The sequence below is a fragment of the Heterodontus francisci genome, chromosome 24, assembly GCF_036365525.1.
Source record: "Heterodontus francisci isolate sHetFra1 chromosome 24, sHetFra1.hap1, whole genome shotgun sequence".
NCBI classification, from domain to species: Eukaryota; Metazoa; Chordata; class Chondrichthyes; order Heterodontiformes; family Heterodontidae; genus Heterodontus; species Heterodontus francisci.
This window is the reverse complement of record NC_090394.1, coordinates 34,034,175-34,057,838: the sequence shown is the minus strand read 5'-3', so window position 1 is coordinate 34,057,838 and position 23,664 is coordinate 34,034,175. Positions and strand designations below refer to the sequence as shown.

General features: G+C 41.6%; 1 protein-coding gene across 3 annotated transcripts in view; it reads left to right on the top strand.

Annotated features, from left to right (window-relative positions):
- LOC137383287 (dual specificity mitogen-activated protein kinase kinase 3-like) overlaps positions 1–23,664 on the top strand; it is a 148,394-nt gene that overhangs the window by 33,849 nt on the left and 90,881 nt on the right. The window contains exon 1 of one of the 3 annotated variants that reach the window (XM_068055863.1): positions 1,960–2,289. The exons of the other annotated variants lie outside the window; for them this stretch is intronic. Coding sequence (XP_067911964.1) covers positions 2,274–2,289 — 16 coding nt within the window. The 5' untranslated portion in view covers positions 1,960–2,273. Of the gene's footprint in view, positions 1–1,959; positions 2,290–23,664 lie in introns of those variants that run through there. 3 annotated transcript variants of the gene reach the window in all.

Genomic DNA, 23,664 nt, shown 5'->3' with positions numbered 1-23,664 from the left:
CAGGGGATTTTGTGTATGCGTGGAGCAGGAGTAATAGCAAAATTATTTGAGGCTGCATGCTGCTTTTTAATTGCACAATTTAAGAGTAGTCCAGTGTTACTAATGGGTGGTATAGAAGTCCTGAACCACATCCTGTTTCCTTCCTTTTATATGTCATCTTCTCTTGCCTGCTTGTGTTTCAACAGCACCATTCCCTATCTGAGAGGGCAGGCAGGCAGGCATTAATGGTCCAAGATATTACCGTTGTAGGTGATGGTAAGGAATGTATGGAATTATTTTTTATTCCTTCCCATTTCCCATACAGGAACTGGGTAGCATTTTGGCAGATCTTCAGCTTGGCATGGAGATCAAGAGCTTGTGCAGCGGAAATCCAGCCTTCGATCATGTTGTGAAACAAAGAAGGAACTTGCATTTATTGAGTGCCTTTTTGTGACTTTGGGATGTCTCAAAGGATGTCCAGATGTTAATGTGATGCATCACCTTGATGGTGTAAATTCTGTCTTGTTTTAATATACTTTTGGGAGGGAATTTTATACCATAATTACTGAAAAAATAATTGGTAATAAAATATTTTTTATATAGCACCTGATCATATAATTGAATCACCTTAAAATGCTTTATTTAATAAGTTACTTTAAAGTGCGGCCATGAAATGAATGATTAGCTCAATGTGTTTTTGTTTTGATGTTGCTGATTGATGGAAGAATATTGACCAGGACACCAGAACTCCCTCCTTTTCATATTGCATAACCAGGACTGCAAAATTCGATCAGGCCTGAAAATGGGCATGGAGATTGCAGTGCGATAACCTGCACATGTTGCTTCCAAAGCAGGCAGCACACTAATTTCGTGCTGACCCATGCTCCCAGTACTTAGTGCATTGTTGACTGGTTGCAATCCTTAACAGGGGGCATAAAACCATGAGAGGCTAGTATGAGTTCAAGCTACCTTGCACTACTTAACGCCATCCCGTATCTCTTAAAGGGGAAGTGCATTTTCACTGGAGCAGATGATGGAAGTGGCTGGGAAAGAGTGTCTGAAGTGCAAGAAGAATGACTGTGGTGCAACAGAGCAGGAGCAGGCTCCAAGGTTCTCTGATGCAGCACTTCGTGTAAGAGGCATTGGTGTAGGAGGATAGAGCTCCTCTGTCCAGAGGGGACCAGGAGGCTCTCGAGACAGACACTGCAAAGACAGTGGGAGCGGATAGTTGTCATGATCATTACCAGCTGTTTAGCCCCGAGGATCTGGATGTAGTGCCACAAGTAGTTCAAAGACCTTACATTAGTGTTCAGGGTCAGTGAATGCATTTGCAAATACCATATTCCACCAAATGTACCACTAGCCTCACACTGCTCTTAATGCACCACACCTCCATTACTCATCTGCCAACAATCTCCATCAATCATGGTAATTGGCAAAAGAGCCACAGGTAAGATGAGAATTTTTTAATGCAGTGAGTTATTATGAACTGCAATGCATTACCAGAAAGGGTAGTGAAATAGATTCAGTAGTAACATTCAAAAAGAAATCATCTAAATACTTGGAGTGAAATTTGCAGAGCTATGGGGGAAAGAGCAGGGGAGTGTGACTAATTGGATAACTCCTTCAAAGATCCAGCACCTGCACGATGGGCCAAATAGCCTCATTGTGTACTGCAATAGTCTATGATTAACAACATGCCGTTGGTCTCAGTTGCTGGGGTTTGGTTAGGGAAAAAGAGCAACCGCACATTTGTGCGGAGGTCGTTTGTTCATTAAAGCATTTCCTTCAGAACCCAGCTGTCCATAGCCGTGTTCTTTTTTACATGTAAGCGGGAGAGAAAGCTTCAAAAATTAATTAACTCCTATCTAAAGATTACAATCACTTTTAGACACAGGGTGTGTTTTTTTTAAAACTCATACCTCTGTAGCCTCCATGGCTGGCAGCTTTCCAACTTCCTGTGTGATGTCATGGTTCAGATTGGCTTATTGCTGCAGCTTCTACTCAGCTTGTGGCAGCTGAGTTGAAAGGAAGAATTGATGCCCGTGTAGTTGGTGAGAGAGAGAATTTTAAGCAAAAAGAAGCAAATTGCGATCAACTTCTGTCAAGCAGCAGAGAGAAGAAAACAGAAGGAGAAAGCATTGTAAAGGCAAAATAGCAGCAGAGCATTTTATAAGAACAGCGTGCATGCAGGTCTGCAGAGTGGGGCCCAAAGAGTGCAGCAAGGTCTTTGAGTTTGTTAATGAGACTTCCCCTAAGGCAACGTCACGCCTCAGCTGCACTTCTGGGAACTCATGGACAAGAGACAAGGTAAGTTTTGCAAATTTAATCGGCAAACTCCCTATCTAATTCATTGTGAGGTTTATGTTTAAATCTTTGTGTATTTTACAAACTGCATGGAGATAGAACTAGCTCAGTGCAGCAAGGATTTTGGGGCTAGCCTGTTTACTTCCATTCGTTGCACAATCAGCCTTCATTTACAGTAGCTTGTTTGCTGTAGAGACTTAAAGCAGGGAGTTTCCGTGAGCTGCAGTGCTAAATAGCAAATGGAGCCAGCTCTGGGAGCTGGAGGTTGCTAGCTCAGCATACAGTTTTGTCCTTTTAAAGTGACCCAGCATGGTGATTTGTATAAAATCTGCAGTGCATAGACTTTGCTATTCCAGTACTGTGCAGCACTTAATGTTCATTCTGCAACTGGGAGTGTTCATCTTAAAGGGAATATTGACTCAGCTACCAGTTCAGTATATTCCTTTAAATAGCATTTGGGTAGAGTTAACTATTTGCTTTGTCTGGAGCTGTCTATGTTGTGTGTTCTGCATCTGTTTCTACATTTGCATTGTTGCAGTGTACTTGGAACCCTACTTATGTGGAGATCGCAAGGTTCTGATTAAATATCCATTTTTTAATATGCAATATTTTCAGTTTGCTGTTGTGAATATGAAATCTTTTAAAACTTGGAACACGCACATATTTTCAATTAATAAAGCTGTGTAAAATAACTTGAAAAGGAGAGAGTGGATCACATTTTCTACATTGCAAAAATAACTTTTGACTTTTTGTTGTGGGTTTTGTACTTATTGAGGTGTTTGTTAGTTCTGGGGACTGGAACAGTGGGCACTCACTATCTGTCTCAAGCACTTTTGCTTTAGGTGTATGGCATTATTAGATGTAGAGCAAAGCTTTATTCTCTTTGTATTTGAATTTAATTTTGATCAAAGTTTTCAAACATTTAAGACATTGCAAAGTAAGTGGAGCAGAATGTTTATTTTGAAATATTTATACACAATCAGGAATAAGCCATTGGCTTAGTGGTAGCATTCCCTTCTCTGAGTCAGAGAGTTGGGTCTGAGCCCCGCTCCAGTGAGCAGAGGCTGGAGTGCCGGTTCTGATTACTGGATTGGCATTCAGCAGGGGTACTTGAGTCTTGTAAGTCTGGGTGCCCTCCCCAACATTTGTAGGTAGGGCTCTTTATCTTTGGTTGCAGTCCAGCTAGGAGAAGGCACTCCGAAGATTAAAAAAATGCGAGGATGACAATGGGTTCAAGATCTCGTGTGAAACTTGAGGTAGGACCTGCCCTAGGGCAGAACACAATGAAGGGACAGACGTGCATCACACTCGTCCAACCTTATATATGTAAAGTGGTGCATCTAGTATGTGTGTCACATTTAGGTCTCGCACTTTTCTACTTGCAAATTTTGTATCCCTTTCAAAAAAAAGTTTCGAATATACACAACAACCCCACCACAGTATTTTTAAAAAACGATCCAAGAGTTAGAATGTATCTAGTTTCTAATTGGCCTTGGTTATTGCACTTTTTAAAAAAAAAATGACCTCGAACTGACCCAATTATCTACTAACTAATTATCAACCAATTAATTTCATGAATGCTAAACAATTAAAGGGCTGCATAGTAAGACGTTGTCCCATGGTTTACAGTTTTGTCTTATCTGACATCACATCTTCTGACTTGCAGAGAGGAGCTCCATGGAGATTCAATAATACCGATATATTAACATATAATCCAGAATTCTAATATGTACAGCTGACTATTCAGATTTAGTTTTAATCATATTTTCTACATAACTCTCTCAAAAGCAGTGGCTTATGCAGAGTATGGTACTGGAGGTGCCGGTTACTGTCTAGTGCTTTGGCTATGGATCATCTTAGCCAGTTGTGACAAACTTTAACCTTTTTTTTGAGTTTTCACCTATGTCCACACATGTGCTTTTCAAGGAGCGAAAACCCCATCTTCAACTTTCTAGTCCAGGATTAACAGGTTAAATGTAGCTTCCCAAAGACTGCTCTGAGTGAGATAAGGCAACTTGACATGGACTATGATTTGAAGCTGGATCCTTCTGTTTGGCATAGTTTAGTATTACAGCAAGTCTGATGAGCTATCTGGGAGTTTTTTAATTTAATTTTTGCTTGGGGTTTTCAGGCATCGAATGCAATTCATATCTTAAATCATGTTGGTAATTTGCCAATTAACAAGACCCATCCGGTACGCCAGCATTTTCATCTTTTATATTCCATATTGAAAGGAGCTGGGAAAGCTGCATTGAAGATTGAAGACTGCTTTCTTTACGAATCTTGTGGATGGGTTCAGAGCTGTCCCAAGTACTGCCCAAGGGTAGGCACATGGCAGAGTGGTATACTTACCTGTTTGACCAAGCTCTTGGTCACCTGTCTTAATATCTCCTTATGTGGCTCGGTGGCAAATTTTGTCTTATCGGTCCAGTGAAGTGCCTTGTGATGTTTCGCTACGTTAATGGCAGTTAAAGTCATTAAATGCAAGTTTTTCTGATTTTTTTCCCCCCCCCCCCTTCCCCAGCCCAGGCATGATGGGCCAAATGGTCTCCTTCTGTGCTGCAAGTTTCTATGATTCAATGATTCTTTATTTTGATATTATTGTAGCAGAGGGTATAAATTTGATATTGCTTTTTCAAAGTTTGGTGAAATACCTGCATCACCTTTCTTGTTGCCTCAGTATTTATTCTATCATGCCAAAGTTCAGTTGAACGCCGAGTGGGAAATTCATGCTTCAACAGCTACATTGGGGCAATTGGTTTTTAAAAGGGGGCAACGCGATTACACTCTGCAGTAGTTGGAAATGATCAAAGTTGTGGTTGCATTTTTACTGTTGCATAATGACAGCAAGACAGTGGAGCTACTATTGGTAGAAGATGGCGCCCTCTCGTACTGGTATATCTCGATCTCTGCTGCTGGTGGGTATTGAAAGGCTAGACTAGGCTGATGCTATACGAATTTGACACTCTCAAAATCTTAGAATGTGCAGTTGTCTCATTTCTAGAACTCGCTCCTAAAAGCCCTCTGCCTTCCAACCTGTCTCCCTGCCTCCTTTTAAAACCTGCCCTTTCAACCATCTCTCCTAACATTAGGCCATGTCCCATCAGTTAGATATAACGATCTCTGTGATTCTGACTCTGGCCACAATGCTTGCCTGTTGGCCACTTGTGAATAAAGCTGTATGACTTAAATGTTTTCACTTAATCCTAAAGCACTTTCCAAGAGCAAATCTACACTTGGAATGAAAATAGAAAGTGCTGGAAATACACAGCAGGTTTATGAACGTCTGCAGTTTTTTTTTGAACAGTCCTATCATTGAGATGAAGGAAAGCAGAACAGCTTTCACTTCTCCCTGATGGCTGTGATTCCCAATAGCATAAAGCTATTTTATACGTCTGCTGTTTTGGTACTGACTGTTGGAGGCCAGTGTCCATGAGCTAACTTCCAGCATTTACACTGCTTAATCCAGCTTCTTTACGCTATCCAACCAGTTTTTTGTTGGTGTGACAGTGTGCCACCAAGATAAGGGAGCCTGGCTTAGTCCAGTAAATACTACGCGCTGGTTCACAGATGCCGGTCTCCCAAAACAGTGCAAATATTAAAAGCAGCTAGTTTCTTTTATCTGCTGCATTTCATTGTTGTCATTAAGCCATGCAGGTGTGACCAAGACTTGGATGGAATGGTTGTTGAGATTTAAATCTCCACTTTTGCTAACTTTTTTTTTGTGCTTTTTTTTTGATACTGCTGTCCTTAGCATGACTGGCTTGATAGCAGGGCTTCAGGCATTGTTTTCTGTAATGTGTGATGTCCAGATACTATATGTGATATGTGCATTAACTTCCCAACATGGACAGTTGGGACCACCAATACTTCCATTTCACGAGCTGCTTCGAAGCTCGTTCTCAGCTTGGATCACAACCTGCTTTGAAATTTGGGCCTTTCTTCTTAGTCACGCCCTTGTAGTTAGCAGATGATTCTAAATGTAAACAAACACAAGCCATGTATTACTATAGCTCAGTAATTAAACAAAATTGTAGGGTGATTTTTTTTTTTGTGGAAAATTTGTTTTCAAGTCAGATTATCTTGGGCAGTGCTTTCTAATTAAATGAAAAACATTGTGGCGTCATGCAATTTTCCATGCATGTGTCAGTATCTATCTTTTCCCCTTTACCCCCAATAATATATGCATGAATCTTAGTCCTGTAAGGATAGCAGACAGTGCCACTTCTGTTGGTAGTGGATCACTCCCTATTATTGGTATATTGCGACTGCTTGTCGATAATGAAAGGCTAGACTAAGCTTATGTCATACCATAAAATATTAGCATGTACAACTGTCTTGGCCCTACTCCCTGGCACTTCTCTTAAACCCCTTTGCTTTGCTACTTCTCTTACTGTCTTTAAAAGCCTCCTCAAAGTCTACCCTTTCCTTTGCTTTGTCGCCATGTTAGCCATGACTCAGTGGGCAGCACTCTCAGCTCCAAGTCATATGGTTATGAGTTCAAGTCCCACTCCAGAGAATTAAGCACATAGTCCAGGCTGACATTCCTGTGTGTCGTACTGAGGGAGTGCTGCACTGTCATAGGTACAGTCATTCAGATGAAACATTAAACCAAGGCCCTGTCTGCCCCGTCAGATGGCCATAAAAGACACCAAAGCATTATTTGGGCAGGGGAGTTCTCCTTGGTATTCTAGTCAATAACTATCCATCAACCAACATCACTAAAAGAGATTGTTTAGTGATCATCTGTTTGTGGGACCTTGCTGTGCACAAACTGTAATATGACGGATCATGTAAGGAAAATCTTTTGACTTCACGTGGCTAGTGTGTAGCAGGAATTTTCTCTTGCGATATTGAGTTTGTGCATGGAATCTACTGTGTAGATAGGCACAGTTCTGCTCTGAGCAATACTGTGGTTGCTGATGCAGCATGATTTTTCTTTTTAATCAAATCTGGTATTAGTATAATGGAAAACATAAGATTAAAATGTCTTTAAGCAGTTGTATACAGCACTCTGCTTTAAAGCTTTGTTAGCCAGCACAGAGTGATGCTGCTGCTTTGAAGCTGCTTGATCTATGTGTTCAAAATAGAAATGAAACCCATTGAACATCCCTTTCCTATATCTAGGGCAATTCAGCAATTGACCTGCTTAGCAAAGTGCTTAGCTGTTGAATGAATTCTGAAAATGACAGAAATTCTAATCAGGACTTGAGTATTTCCCCATCTCTTCTGATTACAACTCTGAGCTTGTTTTCAGGTAGTGATGTAGATATAGCACTGATCTTGTGATATCTCTGAATCACTGTACCAACAGTTTTATTCACAGCAGTGTTGCCACAGGGATTTTTTTGTGCAGGCAAATGACAAAGGTAAGACTTTCATATCTGGTCCACTTGAATTATGAAAAGCAATGATTTTGCTGTTCCAAATTTGGATTGTGTTGAACTGGACAACACTGATGAGAAACACTGGTGGTAACAGTTGGTGGTGGAAGCAGTTTGAGGTGGTAAATTGAGTATCTTACAAGAAACATATTGCCATAAAACTGAAGTACAATTTTTGGTATGGGGAAATGAGAGGCCCTTCGTTGTTGAGATAAATTACTTGGGAGTTATACAAGTTATAACAGCAAAACAAAAATAGTTAAAGAAAAAGCAACCTTTTTTTCCAATATAAATTTAATTGTTATCCTAAATTTAACAAATGATTTCTACTTTATGTTGATTGGGGGCCCAATTTTGTTTTTAAGTTAGCTTATCACAGCAAATGCCCTTCAAAAGGCAAATCCAACTTGAAGAGTTTGCTTAACCTGGAAAGAGCCAAATGGTTAGCTGTAATCCTACATTATTATAGGATTTGCTTTTGTATTTTATAAAGAAAATTGTTCTTGGCAAAAATTAAATGGTGGCCTCTCTGGTTATAGAGTATGCTGAAAATACTTTTCTTTTGAATATTGCAGGTTATGGCACAATCTAAAATACTGCTATCTTTAAAACACTTGGGAATATACATGATTTGACATGGTTTTAATGTCAGCTAATACCATGGAATTTACTTCACTCTTGCTTAGATGTTGAGAGGGCTGAAGGAAGCTCAACTTTATGAAAAATGTATGTAACTTAGGGGTGTGATAGATTGGTGAGCTGGTGGCCTTATTTACTTATTTGTTTTTATTTTGATGTGGGGTGCGGGGGAGAGAATGTCAATGTTTTGAAAAAACCCTCTACCATAACCCTCCTGCGGAATAATGAACTCAGAGTTTGGATGGTGGTGGACATAAATCAAGCACCTTTAAAAATGGGAACAGTGTTCATAATGAATGATGTTTGCTGCATGTTACTACAGTGTTTTTCTCTTGAATCATTAAGGAGTATTCTAACTGCATTGTCGGCGTGCTATAAGAATTGGAGAAGGTTTATGCAGTATACACCATTAGGCTGAGAAGAAATCCTAGCAGACTAATGGTTATATCAGTTTTGCTGCAGCAAGTGATGTTCCAAGCATTAGGATGAATGTTTGCAGCGTGCCTGTCTATCCTGAGGCCATCAGTTCTCAGTCGTTCATCTTTATTTGGACATGCAGGTCATCTCTCTTGCTCTCTAGGAGTGAAAATGTAGCTACAGACTGAGTCTGCAAGACCTGATGTGTAATGCTCTGTTTAGGGGATGGACAGGAAACCAGCCAAGAAAGGCTAGATAAGTAACTTAAATCAGTACTGCTAATCAGGAGCTCCTGTACAACTGTTCAGACTACTGAGTGTAGTGTTTACATCTAATTGGAACTCCGAGCTAGATTGTTGAAAGGCATGTTGAGTTAGAAGCACCTGTGGGAGTGAGGTACAGGGCTCAAGTCAAGCAGTTCAGATGATGTCTTCAACCACAAAAGCCAAACTTGAATGACCTTGAATGTCTTCTGATGGATACTGAGTAGCAGCCCTAAGTTCATTCCCAGATATTGGTTGATGTGCTTGTATCACTTTAACTCTGAGAATTGTTTTCATACCATGAGGAAAAGCTTTTTTACACAGCAAGTGGATCTGGAATGCACAAGCTAAGAGTGTGATAGAAGCAGATACAATTGGATTCAAAAGGGAATTGGATAAGTAACCGAAGATGATACAATTGCAGGGCCACGGGGAAAGGGCGGGGACTAGGATTAACTGAGTTTCTCTTGCAGTGAGCTGGCACGGACGAGACGGGCCAAATTGTGACCTGTGCTGTAACCATTCTATCATTCTAAAATTCATAGCTGGAGTCATTGATCTAGTGATTGAGGAGGACTTGTACAAGAGAACTGATGATTTGTGAATGTGAGACCTGAAGTAGAGGCCTGCTACCCTACCCAAACCCAACGGGACCAGACGACCTGTATCGGGTTCGGGTTGGGTCGGGTTAGGCCCATCTTCTGGGCTCGGGTCGGGTTGGGCCGAGTCCAGGTCGAGCCGCGCACACACGCTGGGTAAGTGCTCTTCTGGTAAGTATTGAAAATAAAAAAAACTTGCCTGAGCTGTGAGTCCGGGAGGAAACTGAGTCTGCGCAGTGAGCGAGAGACGTCACTGTGACATCATCGGGCATACGCTGCAGCTTCGGTGTCAGGAAGGTAAGTAAAGGGATGACTAGGTCGGGCTCGGGTCGGGCCGAGTAGTGGCGGACTCGGGCTGGGTCGGGCTCGGGTTCTTTTTCCCGACCTAAAGCAGGCCTCTAACCTGAAGGTATTGCATTGTGCTAGGTAGTTACATGAATAGCTAAGAGTTGTGAAATAACAACAATCTGTTAAAAGTGTGTTTTTCTGAGAGAGGATCAGAGAATTTAGTTTTATTCTATTGCACATGCAAGTTCTGCTTTCTGATATTTTTATGTTTCGTTGTATGAAGTGGAAATGAAAGTGTTGCAGCAGTAGTTAAAGAGCAATTGATTTGCTACTCCTGTGGGTTAATGGGTGAAAGCACTGCTGGATTGTCCACTGAACTATTTAAACCTGAACATTGTCATTCTCTGGCTTGTGCTGAGTTAGCTGATCTCGGCCACAGAAGTGTTAGGATCTCATTGCCCCGGACTAAAGAGAGTAATGTCAGTCCAGGTTCCTGCCACTGGATTGCTATCCAGGATACCCTGTCTGGAAAGTGCCAATGTGTGGACGTTAGTTGAGGGCAAGTTTGTATTTCACCCCCATCTCTCTGAAATACACTGGGCACTCTCTGGCCAGCCTCCTACTTTTGCATCCAACATTCTGTTGCCTGTATCCTAACTCGCACCAAGTCATCATCCCCTGCTCTCGCTGACTTACATTGACTCCTGGTCCAGCAGTACCTCTGTTTTTAAAATTTTCATCCTTGTTTTCAAATCCCTCCATGGCTTCACCCCTTACCTGTCTCTACAACCTCATCCAGTACTACACCCTCTGAGAACTCTGTGTTCCTACAATTCTGATCTCTTGCACATCCTCAGTTTTCATCACTCCGCTATTGGTGGCCACACCTTCAGTTGTCTAGGCCCAAAGCTCTCTAATTCTTTCCTTCCATAAACCTCTCCACCTCTCCTTTTAAAATGCTCTAATGTTAATTGTATATCAATTGTGTTTAATTATTTGCAGGTGGAGGGCGTTAATTGGGATTTCACCTGAGCAGGTATAAAGAGATAATGAAACACTGGCTCTAGTGGAGGGAATGAATATGGAAAATATTTTAAGTGAGATTCTATACAAGGGGCAGACTGAAGATAGCATACCATTTGAATGTTAGGTAGATAATTGTTCATTATGGGATAATGTACATTCTGCGAAAAGTGTTGAGAAATGGTTCGATTTACCAAATTGGCTTGAAATAAATGCTGAGAAAGGAAATCTCAAATTAAATCAGTGTACGCAAGCCATCAACTGTCTGTACATGCATTTCATTTTGTAAAACAAAGAAGGAAGTTGTTAGGGGGCCTCACAATATAATGCTTTGTACAGAATATTGAAGTTTTTTGATATTTTAAAATTTTGGTGAACATGTTAACTCTAATTTTTATTTAAAGAGAAGGAAGAGAATTTGTTAATTGTATATCAGTTGTGTTTAATTATATGCAGTTGGAGGGCATTAATTAGGGTTTCACTTGAGCACATATAAAGAGACACTCACTAGAACTGGTGTGGCAGTTGAGTTAGATGTTTGACTCTCTAAATAAATGTTGGACTGAGTATAGATTGGCTCCAGTACTAGCCTTCACTAACTGGCGTTCTGGAATTTAACATTTAAAAACTACCTCTTTGACCAGTGTTTCTCCTAATATTTTCTTATGTGACTTGCTGTTAAACTTTGTCTGATAATGCACTTGTGAAACTCCTTAGAATGCTTTGCTATGTTAATGATGCTATATAAATGCAAGTTGATGTTAGGCTCACAAATGAAGATTTAGGCAGGGTGCCTGACACTTGTGGAAATGTACAGACAGGAAAATGGGAGAGGAAATGAAAGTAAAAGACTGTTTAACATTCTTAAAGTCTGTAGTTGCATGCTTCCAACAAACGTACAAGATATCATGTTGATGGGAAGGTAAGCTTTTTTAGTTTAGTTTAGTTTAGAGATACAGCACTGAAACAGGCCCTTCGGCCCACCGAGTCTGTGCCGACCATCAACCACCCATTTATACTAATCCTACACTAATCCCATATCCCCACCTGTCCCTATATTTCCCTACCACCTACCTATACTAAGGTTAATTGGCCATTATAAATTGCCCCATCAACCTGCAAGTCTTTGGCATGTGGGAGGAAACTGGAGCACCCGGAGGAAACCCACGCAGACACGGGGAGAACTTGCAAACTCCACACAGGCAGTACCCAGAATTGAACCCGGGTCGCTGGAGCTGTGAGGCTGCGGTGCTAACCACTGTGCCGCAAGAGGATTGCTGGAATTGAGCTCCAGTTTGCACTGTAAATAAAATGTTAGGGAAACAACTGATTGTAGTCAGGGCTGGAACCAGGAAGTAAATTCTCTGTGCTGTGAACTGACTTCCTGTACAATGGAACACATTCCATTAACCATGTCACAAGAAAACTGAATCAATCATCTGTTTCTTCAGAGGAAGACCAAAGCAACCTGTTGAGGTGAGGGAGGAATAGATGTGAAGTTAAAAACTGTTCATGAATTGATTTATTAATCACCTTCTTTAACTTAACCAGTTTAGTAGAAAATGTTTTGTTATCCAGATATGTTCTCTGAACTAGTTAATGTATAGCATGCAGTAAATACAGAATAATAGTCACCTGGCAGTGAGTCACAGGGCAGTGTTCAAGTGGTTCTGTTGGTATGAACTGTGTGAGTGGTTGAACATCAGTAGAATTTGAATTGCTGCGCTAAATTCCCTGCCAGCTGTTGTTCGCTATAATAGCCTATAGTTTACTTTTGCTTCAAAACATTTGTTTTAACCACTCAGTGTCAACTTCACAAGTGATACAGGAGAAAGTATAACAAACACTCTGGATGTTTAAGGGCTATGGAAGTTTGACTTGTATATCCTGGTATATATGTATGTGTTTGCTGTAAAGTTTGCAATAAACAAAAATATAAAGGAGATGGTTAACTAGTATTTAACATAGCTTAAAATTGCAACTTTTCTTGGTAGTTCAATTGATGTACTGTCCAATATGGAACAGAGTCCTATTGAATAGAAAGTTCTTTTCTTTTCTGGTTCCTGGTCTGTGCAAGTCTCACCGAAGTGACCAGTCTTCAATTGTAAGCCTCAAGAGTGAGTGACAGCAAATTTTTCAGCCACAGGGAGCATCCAAGCTGAGCTCTATCTACTTAACTGGTATTTGCACCCATATAACAAAGATGTGCATTTATATAGCACCTTCCATGACCTCTGGATGTCCCAAAGCCAATGAAATATTTCTGAAATATAGTCACTGTTGTAAGAAATGTGGCAGCCAATTTGTTCACATCAAGGTTCTACAAACAACAATGTGATAATGACCAGATAATCTGTTTGACAGCTAAATATTGTTCAGGACATCAGGGAGTACTCCCCTGCTCTTCAAAGTAGTGCTTTAGGATCTTTTACATCCACCTGAGTGGCCAGACAGGGCCTTGGTTTACTATCTCTCAACTGAAAGACGACACCTACGACAGTGCAGCACTCCCTCAGTATTGCACTGAACCTTCAGCCTGGATTATGTGCCGAAGGCTCTGGCAGGGGCCTTTGAACCTACAACCCTCTGAGTTAGAGGCAAGTGTGCTGCCACTGAGTCACAGCTGACTCTATTGTCCAGCAAGTCTCACTGGCTAATTTCCCTTCCCTACTTTAGGCGTGCTCAGACCAGTTGTGGCCTCTCCATTTTCTGCCTTGGCTATAATAAGCTGTTGCAGCACTGAACAGGAATTGAACCTGGACCTCTTGGTCTGTATGGTTTAGTACTACACCAGGTGTTTTTATATGTGCTCATTCATTAAACATGCTTCAGTCATAGTCATCTCAAATATTCCTGGACCAATGAAACAAAACGACTGCAATATCTTTCTCCAAGGCCTGGTTGGTTATAAATCACCATCTTTGTCACTGTACTTCCTGAACAGACATGGTTTGTAGTGATTCCATCTGACCTCTGTATCTTTGAGTTGATTTGTGGTCATTTTTATGCCTACTTAATGCCAAACAGAAGATGGGAGTTATGAATTGGCAAACTGATAACAGCACTGTATGGGGCATTTGTTAAAAGCATTGCATTTCATGCGTACTAGACAGTTTGGACTGTGAGGAGGTGCTGCCTACCTTTCTGAAGTTTGAAATATTTTGCAGTTATAGTCTTGGGCCAAGTCTTGTGAACGTCTGGAATTGCATTTGTTATTGATAAAAATGTTTTGCGGTATTGTTTGATAAATTCAGTTGCTATAAATGTGGTCATGTTTGCAATGCAGTTACTGTTCCATAGAAAAACATGACAGCCAGTTTGCTCACAGCAAGATTGTGGAATCAATGAATACTGTTGGATTTGAGGGAAGAATGTTGGCCAGGACACAAAGCAAAAATCCCAGTCTTCAAATAATGCTTTGAGGCTATTGAGGTAGCAAAAACCACACAGGTTTACTGTATTATTCAATACATAGCACTTCTAACAATGCAGCACTCCCTCAGTACTGCACTGAAGTACCATCCTGGATTATATGCTCAGATCTGTAGTGGGACTTCAAAGCACAAGAGCTACCGGCTGAGCCAAACTGGTAGTTGAATTATTTTTAAGCATAGTCCAAGTACTGGGTGGAGGTGGGGGAAATTTTAATGTTCTTGAGCTGCTGGGAGCCAGTAAAGCACAGGGAGCCCAGAAGTTGTGGCTCCCTGCATGCTATGGAGTTTTAACTCCATAGCATGCATATTATGCTACTGACCAGTTCCCTGCCCAGAAGCCAGCCTGATTGATGGGCTTGGCTTTGTTAGGTTGGAGCAGCCCAGAGGAGGCCACTGCACCAGATGGGTCCACGCCTTGACCGCAGATGGCGTTGCCGATCCAGTGGTGACGCGGAGATCTGGAGGCCTTGGGATGGGAACAAAGGCCTGTGTTTGGAGGGGGTGATCGAAGATCAGAAAGGTCAATGGACATTGCCCAATTGAGGGGAGTGGGGGTTGGCTAGGCAGGCACGCATGCTGGATCTAGGAGGTAAGGGGAAAGGTACTTGCCTCCTGACCCAGCAGTTCCATGCCTTGGTTTAGCTGGCAGGTATCCTCAGGCCCAGGAAACTGAGCCGTCCAGGGTTAAAATTCAAATGGTGAATAAAAATGAGTTGCGACCCAATTGATTTGCCTGTTCTCCCACCACGGGACATAGTCTCAGAATAAGAGGTAGGCCACTTAGGACTGTGAGGAAGAATTTCTCCACTCAGAAGGTGGTGAATCTTTGGAATTCTCTACCCCAGAGGGCTGTGGAGTCTCAGTCATTCGGTATATTGACACACAGATTGATAGATTTCTAGATATTAAAAGGATAGTGCAGGAAAATGGCACTGAGGTAGATCAGTCATGATCTAGTTGAATGGCAAAGCAGACTCGAGGGGCTGAATGGCCTGCTCCTCCTATTTCCTATGTTGCTGCTCTGCCGTTCCAAAGAATTCAGAATGCACATTAATTGCTGCTGGGTGTCCTTTAAATCAGACCCACTGCGTCCACAGGCCCTAATTGGACTGCAAATGCGTCATCGGACCACTAATTGGCTGTATTTTTGAAAATTGCGTTGGATGTCAGGCGCCGAAGTGGAGCATGGTTGGGGCCCAGAAATGGTCCTGGCGTCAGGAGCCCGACCCTGAAATGAAAGTCCAGCCCATGGACTTTGTTATATTGATTCCTGCTTCTACCTTGTCGAGCCCGGCAAGAATTTTGTATGCCTCAATGAGGTCACCTTTCACTCTTCTAAACTCTGGAGAATATAGGCCCGGGCTCTTCAATCTCTCCTCATAGGACAAACCTGCCATCCCAAGGATCAGCCTGGTCAACGTTTGTTGCACTCCCTCTATGGCAAGTTTATCCTCCTTTCGGTAAGGAGACCAAAACTGTAAACAGTACTCCAGGTGCGGTCTCACTAAGGCTGTATACAATTGCAGCAAGACTTCTTTACTCCCTGGATTCGCATCCTTTTGCAATATAGCCCAACATATTATTTGCCTTCCTAATTGCTTGCTGCATCTGCATGTTAGCTTTCAGTGACTTATGAACAAGGACGCCCAGGTCCCTTTGGACATCAACACTTCCCAATCTCTCTCCATTTTAAAAAATACTCTGCATTTCTTTTTTCCTACCAAAGTGGATAACTTCACACTTTTCCACATCATATTCCATCTGCCATGTTCTTGCCCACTCACTAAGTCTTCTAAGTCCCCTTGAAGCCTCTTTGCATCCTCCTACAACCTATTACCACCTAGTTTTGTGTCGTTGGCAAACTTGGCAATATTACATTTGTTCCCCACATCCAAATCATTGATAGATTTGTGAATAGCTGGAGCCCAAGCACTGATCCTTGTGGTACCTCACTAGTAATTCATCTCCTGACTCCCCAAAGGCTGTCCACCATCTAAAAGGCACAAGTCAGGAGTGTGATGGAATACTCTCCGCTTTCCTGGATGAGTGCAGCTCCAACAACACTAAGAAGCTCGATACCATCCAGGACAAAGCAGCCAGCTTGGCTGTTTGTTTGTGGATGGAGTGCCGTTCACTCCCTCCACCACCGACGCACTGTGGCAGTAGTATGTACCATCTACAACATGCACTTCAGCAATGCACCAAGGCTGCTTAGACAGCACCTTCCAAACCCGTGACCTCTACCACCTAGAAGGCCATTCAGCCTGTCGAGCCTGCTCTGCTGTTAAAGACGATCATGCCTAATCTGTTTCTGTCTGGAATTCCACACTCCCATCAACTCCCGATAATCATAGATTCTGGTTAGGCAAGGGAATCAATCTACCTGCGCCTTAAAAGTATTAAATGACCCCGCCTCCACCACCACCTGAGGCAGAGAATTCCAAAGTCGCACAACCCTCAGAAAAACTTTCTCCTCGTTTCTGTCCTAAAAGGGCGACCCCTAATTTTCAGAGTGCCCCCTAGTTTTGGACACCCCCACAAGAGGAAACATCCCCTCCACATTCACCCTGTCAAGACCATTCAGGATCTTGTATACTTAGGGCAGCAGATGCATGGAAACATCAACTGCAGATTCCCCTCCAAGCCACACACCATCCTGACTTGGAACTATATTGCCGCTACTTCACTGTTGCTTTGTCAAAATCTTGGAACTCCCTCCCTAACAGCATTATGGCTGTACCTACCTCACATGGACTGCAGCAGTTCAAGAAGGCAGCTCCCCACCACCACCTCTAGCAATTAGCGATGGGCAATAAATGCTGGCCTAGCCAGCGACGCCCACATCCTATGAATGAATAATAAAAAATAGTGCTCGGTGGGCGGGACTTACTATTCCCAGCATCTTGATTCCAGGAAAGGCCCGCCAGTGACCCCTCAAGTGCCTGAGTGCTTCGTAATCCGGCGGTCCATTCCCAAAGGAAGAGTCGGGGGTCTTGCTGGCTCTCCAACCAGTGGTCGAGACCCCTGTTGCCTCCATAAAGTTCCTCTCATTGTGTTTTCATAAATCCATAGGTCCGAAGAGAAATTGATTAGATCATGCAATATATGTTCTGAAATTACTGTCTAATAATCTTCTTGAAATTCTTTTGCTATTTTAAGAAGTATAGACCTTTGGTGCCTTTTTTAGATCAGACAGGAAAGTCATACAAACATATTCATTATTATGGCACTGCAATTTCAACTGTCTTTTCCAACCACCTTCTGGTAAATGCAGTGAATACTGACACATGCAGGACATCCACAAGCAACATACCCTCTAAGCCTTTTTGTATTACGTGGGCAATTTGTTTGTGTGCTGCCCCTTTAATTTATTTTTGCGTAGCCGCGCATGCACGGTAACTTAAAGGGTCTAACGTGCACGGCCTATGCGTGAACTTTCGGTTGCTGTGTGGTCACGCAGCTAGAGGGAAGATTGACAACAATCCACTCATAACTAATCATCTGTTGCCAAACTTTCACATACCAATCATACATTGTAATAGCTGAACAATCCTATGTTATGCTTAACATTTATAAAAGAAGGCTTTAATAAAATGAGTATTTGGTTCACCTTCCACCAGCAGCAGCACCCCCCCCCCCCCCCCCCCCAAAAATAGCTATTGTAAGGATTAGAGAACCAGAAATTACTACTGTATTTGGGAATATTGAAAACAGTAATTTAATGGCCAGTGACTTTACAAAGTTTATTGCACTAGAGTGGTTCCAAAATTTATAATAAAAAAGGTGATGCAATACTTCCTTCTTTGTTTGAAGCATAATTTATTTGGACTTGTAAGGCTTGAATTTAGAAGTCATAGTTTAGTCAGTATGAGGTGAAATACTTCTGTGACTTTGATAGAGTTGATATAAATGTCAAATTGCATAATTTTTCCATCAACTTGCTCCCACCACACCCACACATATAGGCAGGATTTCAGTTAGGCATATGCCAGGTTACGTTTAGCTTTTTAAAAAAAAATTAAAAATTTGTGATCTGTTAAACTTTTCAACGTGGAATTGCCTTTGTGCGTGTGTCTGAAACTCTGAATGCTCCTCATCCATAATACCTGCAAAGTTAATGTATTAACTCCTATAAAATGGGAGAAATGTAGAGCAGAAGGGATTTTCCTTTTGCAGTGTTTTTGGGCAGACTCCTGATTGCAGCTCACAAATTTCAGCAGTTTGCAATGTGGCAAATAGCGAAGTGTTCTACTACAAACTAACGTCGTAGGTTTAACTGGGAACTTATGGACTTTGTGGATAGCTGTAGTATTCTTTGGCAAATCTGACTTTTATTATATCTGGTTATTTTTTTATATCTACCATCTACAAAAGATGTTGGGCATGCTGCAAACAATCCATTTAGGTGGGGTGTCTTCTTTGGTACCCCTTTGCTGATGGCTGTGAAGGCCAGTCCTTGAGAGGCAGGTTCTGTCATAAGTGCTGCACGTGAAGCTGCCAAGTGACAATGAGTTGTTGTTTTTGACAGTGGCATCTGTAGCCAAGCTACTGTAGCAACTGGTCCTTGTGGTAGTACACACCAGTCCACAGGATGTGTCGCCATTTCCCTCTTTAGCCAGCTAGTGATGCCTTGGTGTGATAGTCGACATTTAGGGCCTTCATGTCACGCTTGCAAGCATCCTTGAAGTGGAGCTTTGAGCACCCCACTGGTCGCCTGGTCCCAGTTTCCCTGCCATACAGAAGGTCCTTGGGTGTGCAACCATCTTCCATCCTGTGGACGTGTCCAATCCACCGAAGCTGCTTCTGTTTGATTTAGACCTTGATTTTTTGCTAATGGCCAAGATGAATTTCTACTCTAGTATCTCTGCTTTAGGAAACTACTGCCATATGGCATAAAGGTTTCTCAGCAGAGGTTTGCATATATAAAACTTAAAAACATATGATGGCAAATGCTGTAAAACTAGTTATTTTTGTGCTAATTTTTTATGGGACTACTGACTTTGCAAATACAGGAAGTTAAATATTTGCAACAGACATGTTGTCCTTGGGAGCTCTGCCTATGAGAGGACTACTGCATTTGTGATTTTTGTCCTGCCAGGATATATGTGGTTTAGTTTCACCAGAACAATCACACATCCTAATGTGTGCTGACATATCACTAAGACAGCTTCGGAAATTTTAGACTCTTTGGGCTAGTCATCTGTTTTCAAAAAACGTTTTTAATTCATAATGTTTTATAGAGCACATTTCACATTGAAGTATCTTGGTGCTTTGCACATGAATTGCACATTTGAAGTGTACTGTGATAGTGAAACAAATACCATCAGTAATAAAGCTGTTGAAATATCAGGCTTCTTGCTGTAACATTATATGACCAAAACACTAAAAGAGTAACAAGTTTTAATATTTCTGTTTGTCCTCTGTTCTCTTTCCTCCGTGCTCTCATTTTAACATTACTTTCACTTTATAACATACATATATATATATTTGGGTTTTTTAATAAATAAAAAAAATTAACTTATCAGCTCCGTTGTAGTGTGCATTTTTTAAAAAGTTTTTTTCTCCGTGGGGGTTAGAGGGAAAGGGGATCAATCTGCTTGCTAATGTGGTACTTGCCTTTCTTTCAATACCCCTGGATCAAAGACATGATGACCAATCTTTTTTGGCATTTTTATTATCAAACCGAGATTGTCACAAGACAAGTTCACACGATCATGAGTGAAGGCAGCAATTAGGTCCATCCTGGATCATCCATTCAGAATAAAGCAAAATTCGCATTACAGCAGCAATTGTTAAATAATTCAAGGTTTCTCACTTCCAGTACTCTTGTCCAGGTATCTTGTTCCATGTGTTGATCGTTCTTTGTGCGATGAACTCTCTCCTAAATTTGCCTTTTACTAATTTGGACTTGTGTTCCGTTGTCCTACTTGTGCAATTTGTGTTGCCTTGGCTGAGTGGAAGCATTATTGCCTCTGAGTCAGAAGATTGTAGGCTAATGCCCCACTGCAGATACTTGAGGCCATAATCTAAAGTGACACTTCACTGTAGTATTGAGGGAGTGCTACAGAAGGGATTAGCCTAGTGGCACTTCTGCATTGCTTTCAATGGTTGACCCTCTGGGTGAAATTGTTTTTCTTCAGCTCCCCTCTAAACCTCCTGCCTCATACCTTAAATCTATGCCCCCTGGTTATTGATATCTCTGCTAAGGGAAAAAGTTTCTTCCTATCTAATCTATCTATGCCCCTTAATTTTGTATACCTCAATCAGGTCCCCCCTTAGCCTTCTCTGCTCTAAGGAAAACAATCCTAACCTATCCAGTCTCCCTTCCTTCATAGCTGAAATGCTCCAGCCCAGGCAACATCCTGGTGAATCTCCTCTGCATCCTCTCCAGTGCAATCACATCTTTCCTATAGTGTGGTGCCCAGAACTGTACACAGTACTCCAGCTGTGGCCTAACTAGCGTTCTATACAGCTCCATCATAACCTCCCTGCTCTTATATTCTATGCCTTGGCTAATAAAGGCAAGTATCCTGTATGCCTTCTTAACCACCTTTTATCTACCTGTGCTGCTGCCTTCAGTGATCTAAGGACAAGTGCACCAAGGTCCCTCTGACCTTCTGTACTTCCTAGGGTCCAACCATCCATTGTATATTCACTTGCCTTGTTAGTCCTCCCATCTCACACTTCTCAGGATTAAATTCCATTTTCCACTGCGCTGCCTATCTTACCAGCCCATCTGTATCGTCCTGTAATCTAACGCTTTCCTCCTCACCTACGACACCACCAATTTTTGTGTGTTAGGTTGACCAACACTTCAAGGTTTTTCCAACTTCATTCTTCCTTATTTCAACACTGATCGCGGAGTATACATGCCTCCCATTTTCTTTCCATCTTGTTTGTTTTAAATTTTAGCTCCCATTTTTCATAATGGATTTTGTCCAATTATTGTATTTTTGAACTGACTCCTCTGATTCCACTGCCCCTCCTAGTTTGGTGTTATCTGTAAGTTTAAGCAATTTGCATTGAGTTTCTGAATCCAAGTCATTTCTATAAAATAGAAACAACCGATTCCTTGAGCACCCCAACATAACTTTTCTAACAAGTATCTGTTGCTTTCTACCTGTCAGCCAATTTCTTCTACATTCCTAGGAATTTCCCTCAATCCAGACAGCTCTGAACTTTTACTAACTGAGGCAACCATTAAGTCAGTAAACATTTGAAACCGTGGGAATCCAACTGCAGCCTGAGAGTAGCTATCCATGGCTCTGGTGGTGGTAATCTAGATGGACCCTTAGTTCTAGTTAGATTTAGGAACTGTTTGATGCTGAACAAAATTAGAGGGAGCCTTTGATTTTCAAACCAAATAGTGATGCAGAGCATGTTAAAGATATTTCCTTTTTTTAAAAAAAAATGCTATAAATAGGAAATGTTAGCATACACAATGGGTCTGTTGACATCTGGAAACAGATCTGGTGTAGATCTCTCTCTCTGTCTGAACTGGAAAATAAGACACCCTCCCAGTGAGTTGGAAAAAGAGGAGAAATGGGAGGGGGAGAAGTGGGGAAAGCCATTTCCAGTTACTTCAATTACAGAGAGGAAATAACTGAGTTGAATGGCCTGAAAACTGTTTAATAGAAAAGCAGGAAACTGTTAGGTGATGTAACAAGTTATCTCAGTCATGATGAAAAGGCATTAGAACACAAAAGATTGGTGCAGCTGGCTAAGTTGAAAGGCATGGGAAAGGCCCAGATGAAGAAAACCTACATGAAATGGGGCTATTTGGAAGTAAGAGCAAAATCCCGCTGCTGCAGGACATCTGCAACGAGAGCAAAGAATGCTGGAAGCACAAAAGTGGTTTGTCAGCCCTGATGAGAAAGAAAATAAATAGGCATTTTGGCTTTTTTTGCAGTTATCCAAGCCCCAGTTTGTTGTTTCTGTACAGTTCTTTCCAAAGGAAACTTATGAAAAGGTCATATTGAAAACAGTTTTGAGTAAAAACATTACAAAAAGGTAACTAAAATTTAGGAACCAAAGAAATGAGACTAAAACTACAAGTAAAATTTATACCAACCTGTAAATGAAGTGAAACTGAAACTCGGGGCCTGGAGATGAAACTAAAAGTAAAGTCCTGAGCCTAAAAATAAAATTCTAAGGCTAAAACCAAGTGAAGTCATTGAAAGTAACAGCAAAGAAGGAAACCTTCTGGCTTGAGTCTGTGCTGGCTGTTTGCCCAGTCAATCCAAAACTGATTGCACAGCCTTGCTCTCCCCCCAGTCTAGAATCTTACTCTGAACAGTAGGTGCAGATTGAGTGGATTTCACTAACTTGTCTTGTGAAGGAAGAAAGTCGGAGAAAAAAATGAAGCCATAAGTGGCTGTTGTGCCCCTCCTGCTGTCTTGTTTTTGCTCAATGTAATTGTCATTTAGTTATAGGTGAAGCATTGGGAGGAGAGGGAGAGGTGGAGCGCGGGAGGGTGCTCTGGCTGCTACATATCACAGCATTGTATAGGTTTATAAAGTTGATATTTCTAGCAAAATCATAAATACATTCAAAATGAACATATTCATCATTTTCACTAACATAGTAAATGGTGCAGTTCTTCTTCCTGGTCAGGAACATTTTATGGCACATCGCAGGTTCTAGAGTCAGAAGTAAATAATTTCTGAAAAATAAGAACATAACATTAGAAATAGGAGCAGGAGTAGGCCATTTGGCCCCTCAAGCCTGCCCCACCACTTAATAAGATCATGGCTGATCTGCTCCAGACCTCAACTCCTCTTTCGTGCCAGCTCCTCATAGCCCTCAACTCTCCGATATTTCAAAAATCTATCTACCTCCTCTTAAATACTTTCAGTGATCTAGCCTCCACAACTCTCTGGGGTAGAGAATTCCAGACATTCGCTACCCTCAGAAGAAATTCCTTCGCATCTCAGTTTTAAATGAGTGTCCCCTTTTTCTGTGTCTATGTTCCCCAGTTCGAGAGTCCCCCACTAGTGGATACATCTCAACATCCACCCTGTCAAGCCCCCTCAGAATTTTGTGCGTTTCAATAAGATCACCCCTCATTCTTCTGAACTTTAATGAATAAAGGCCTAACCTGTTTAGCCATTCTTGATAAGTCAACCCCTTCATCCCAGGAAGCAGCCCAGTGAATCTCTTTTGAACTGCCTCCAATGTCAATATATCCTTTTAAGTACGGAGACCAAAACTGTACACAGTACTCCAGGTGCGGCCTCACCAACACCCTATACAGTTGTAACAAGACTTCTCTATTTTTGAACTCCAACCCCCTAGCAATAAAGGCCAAAATTCCAATTGCCTTCTTAATTAC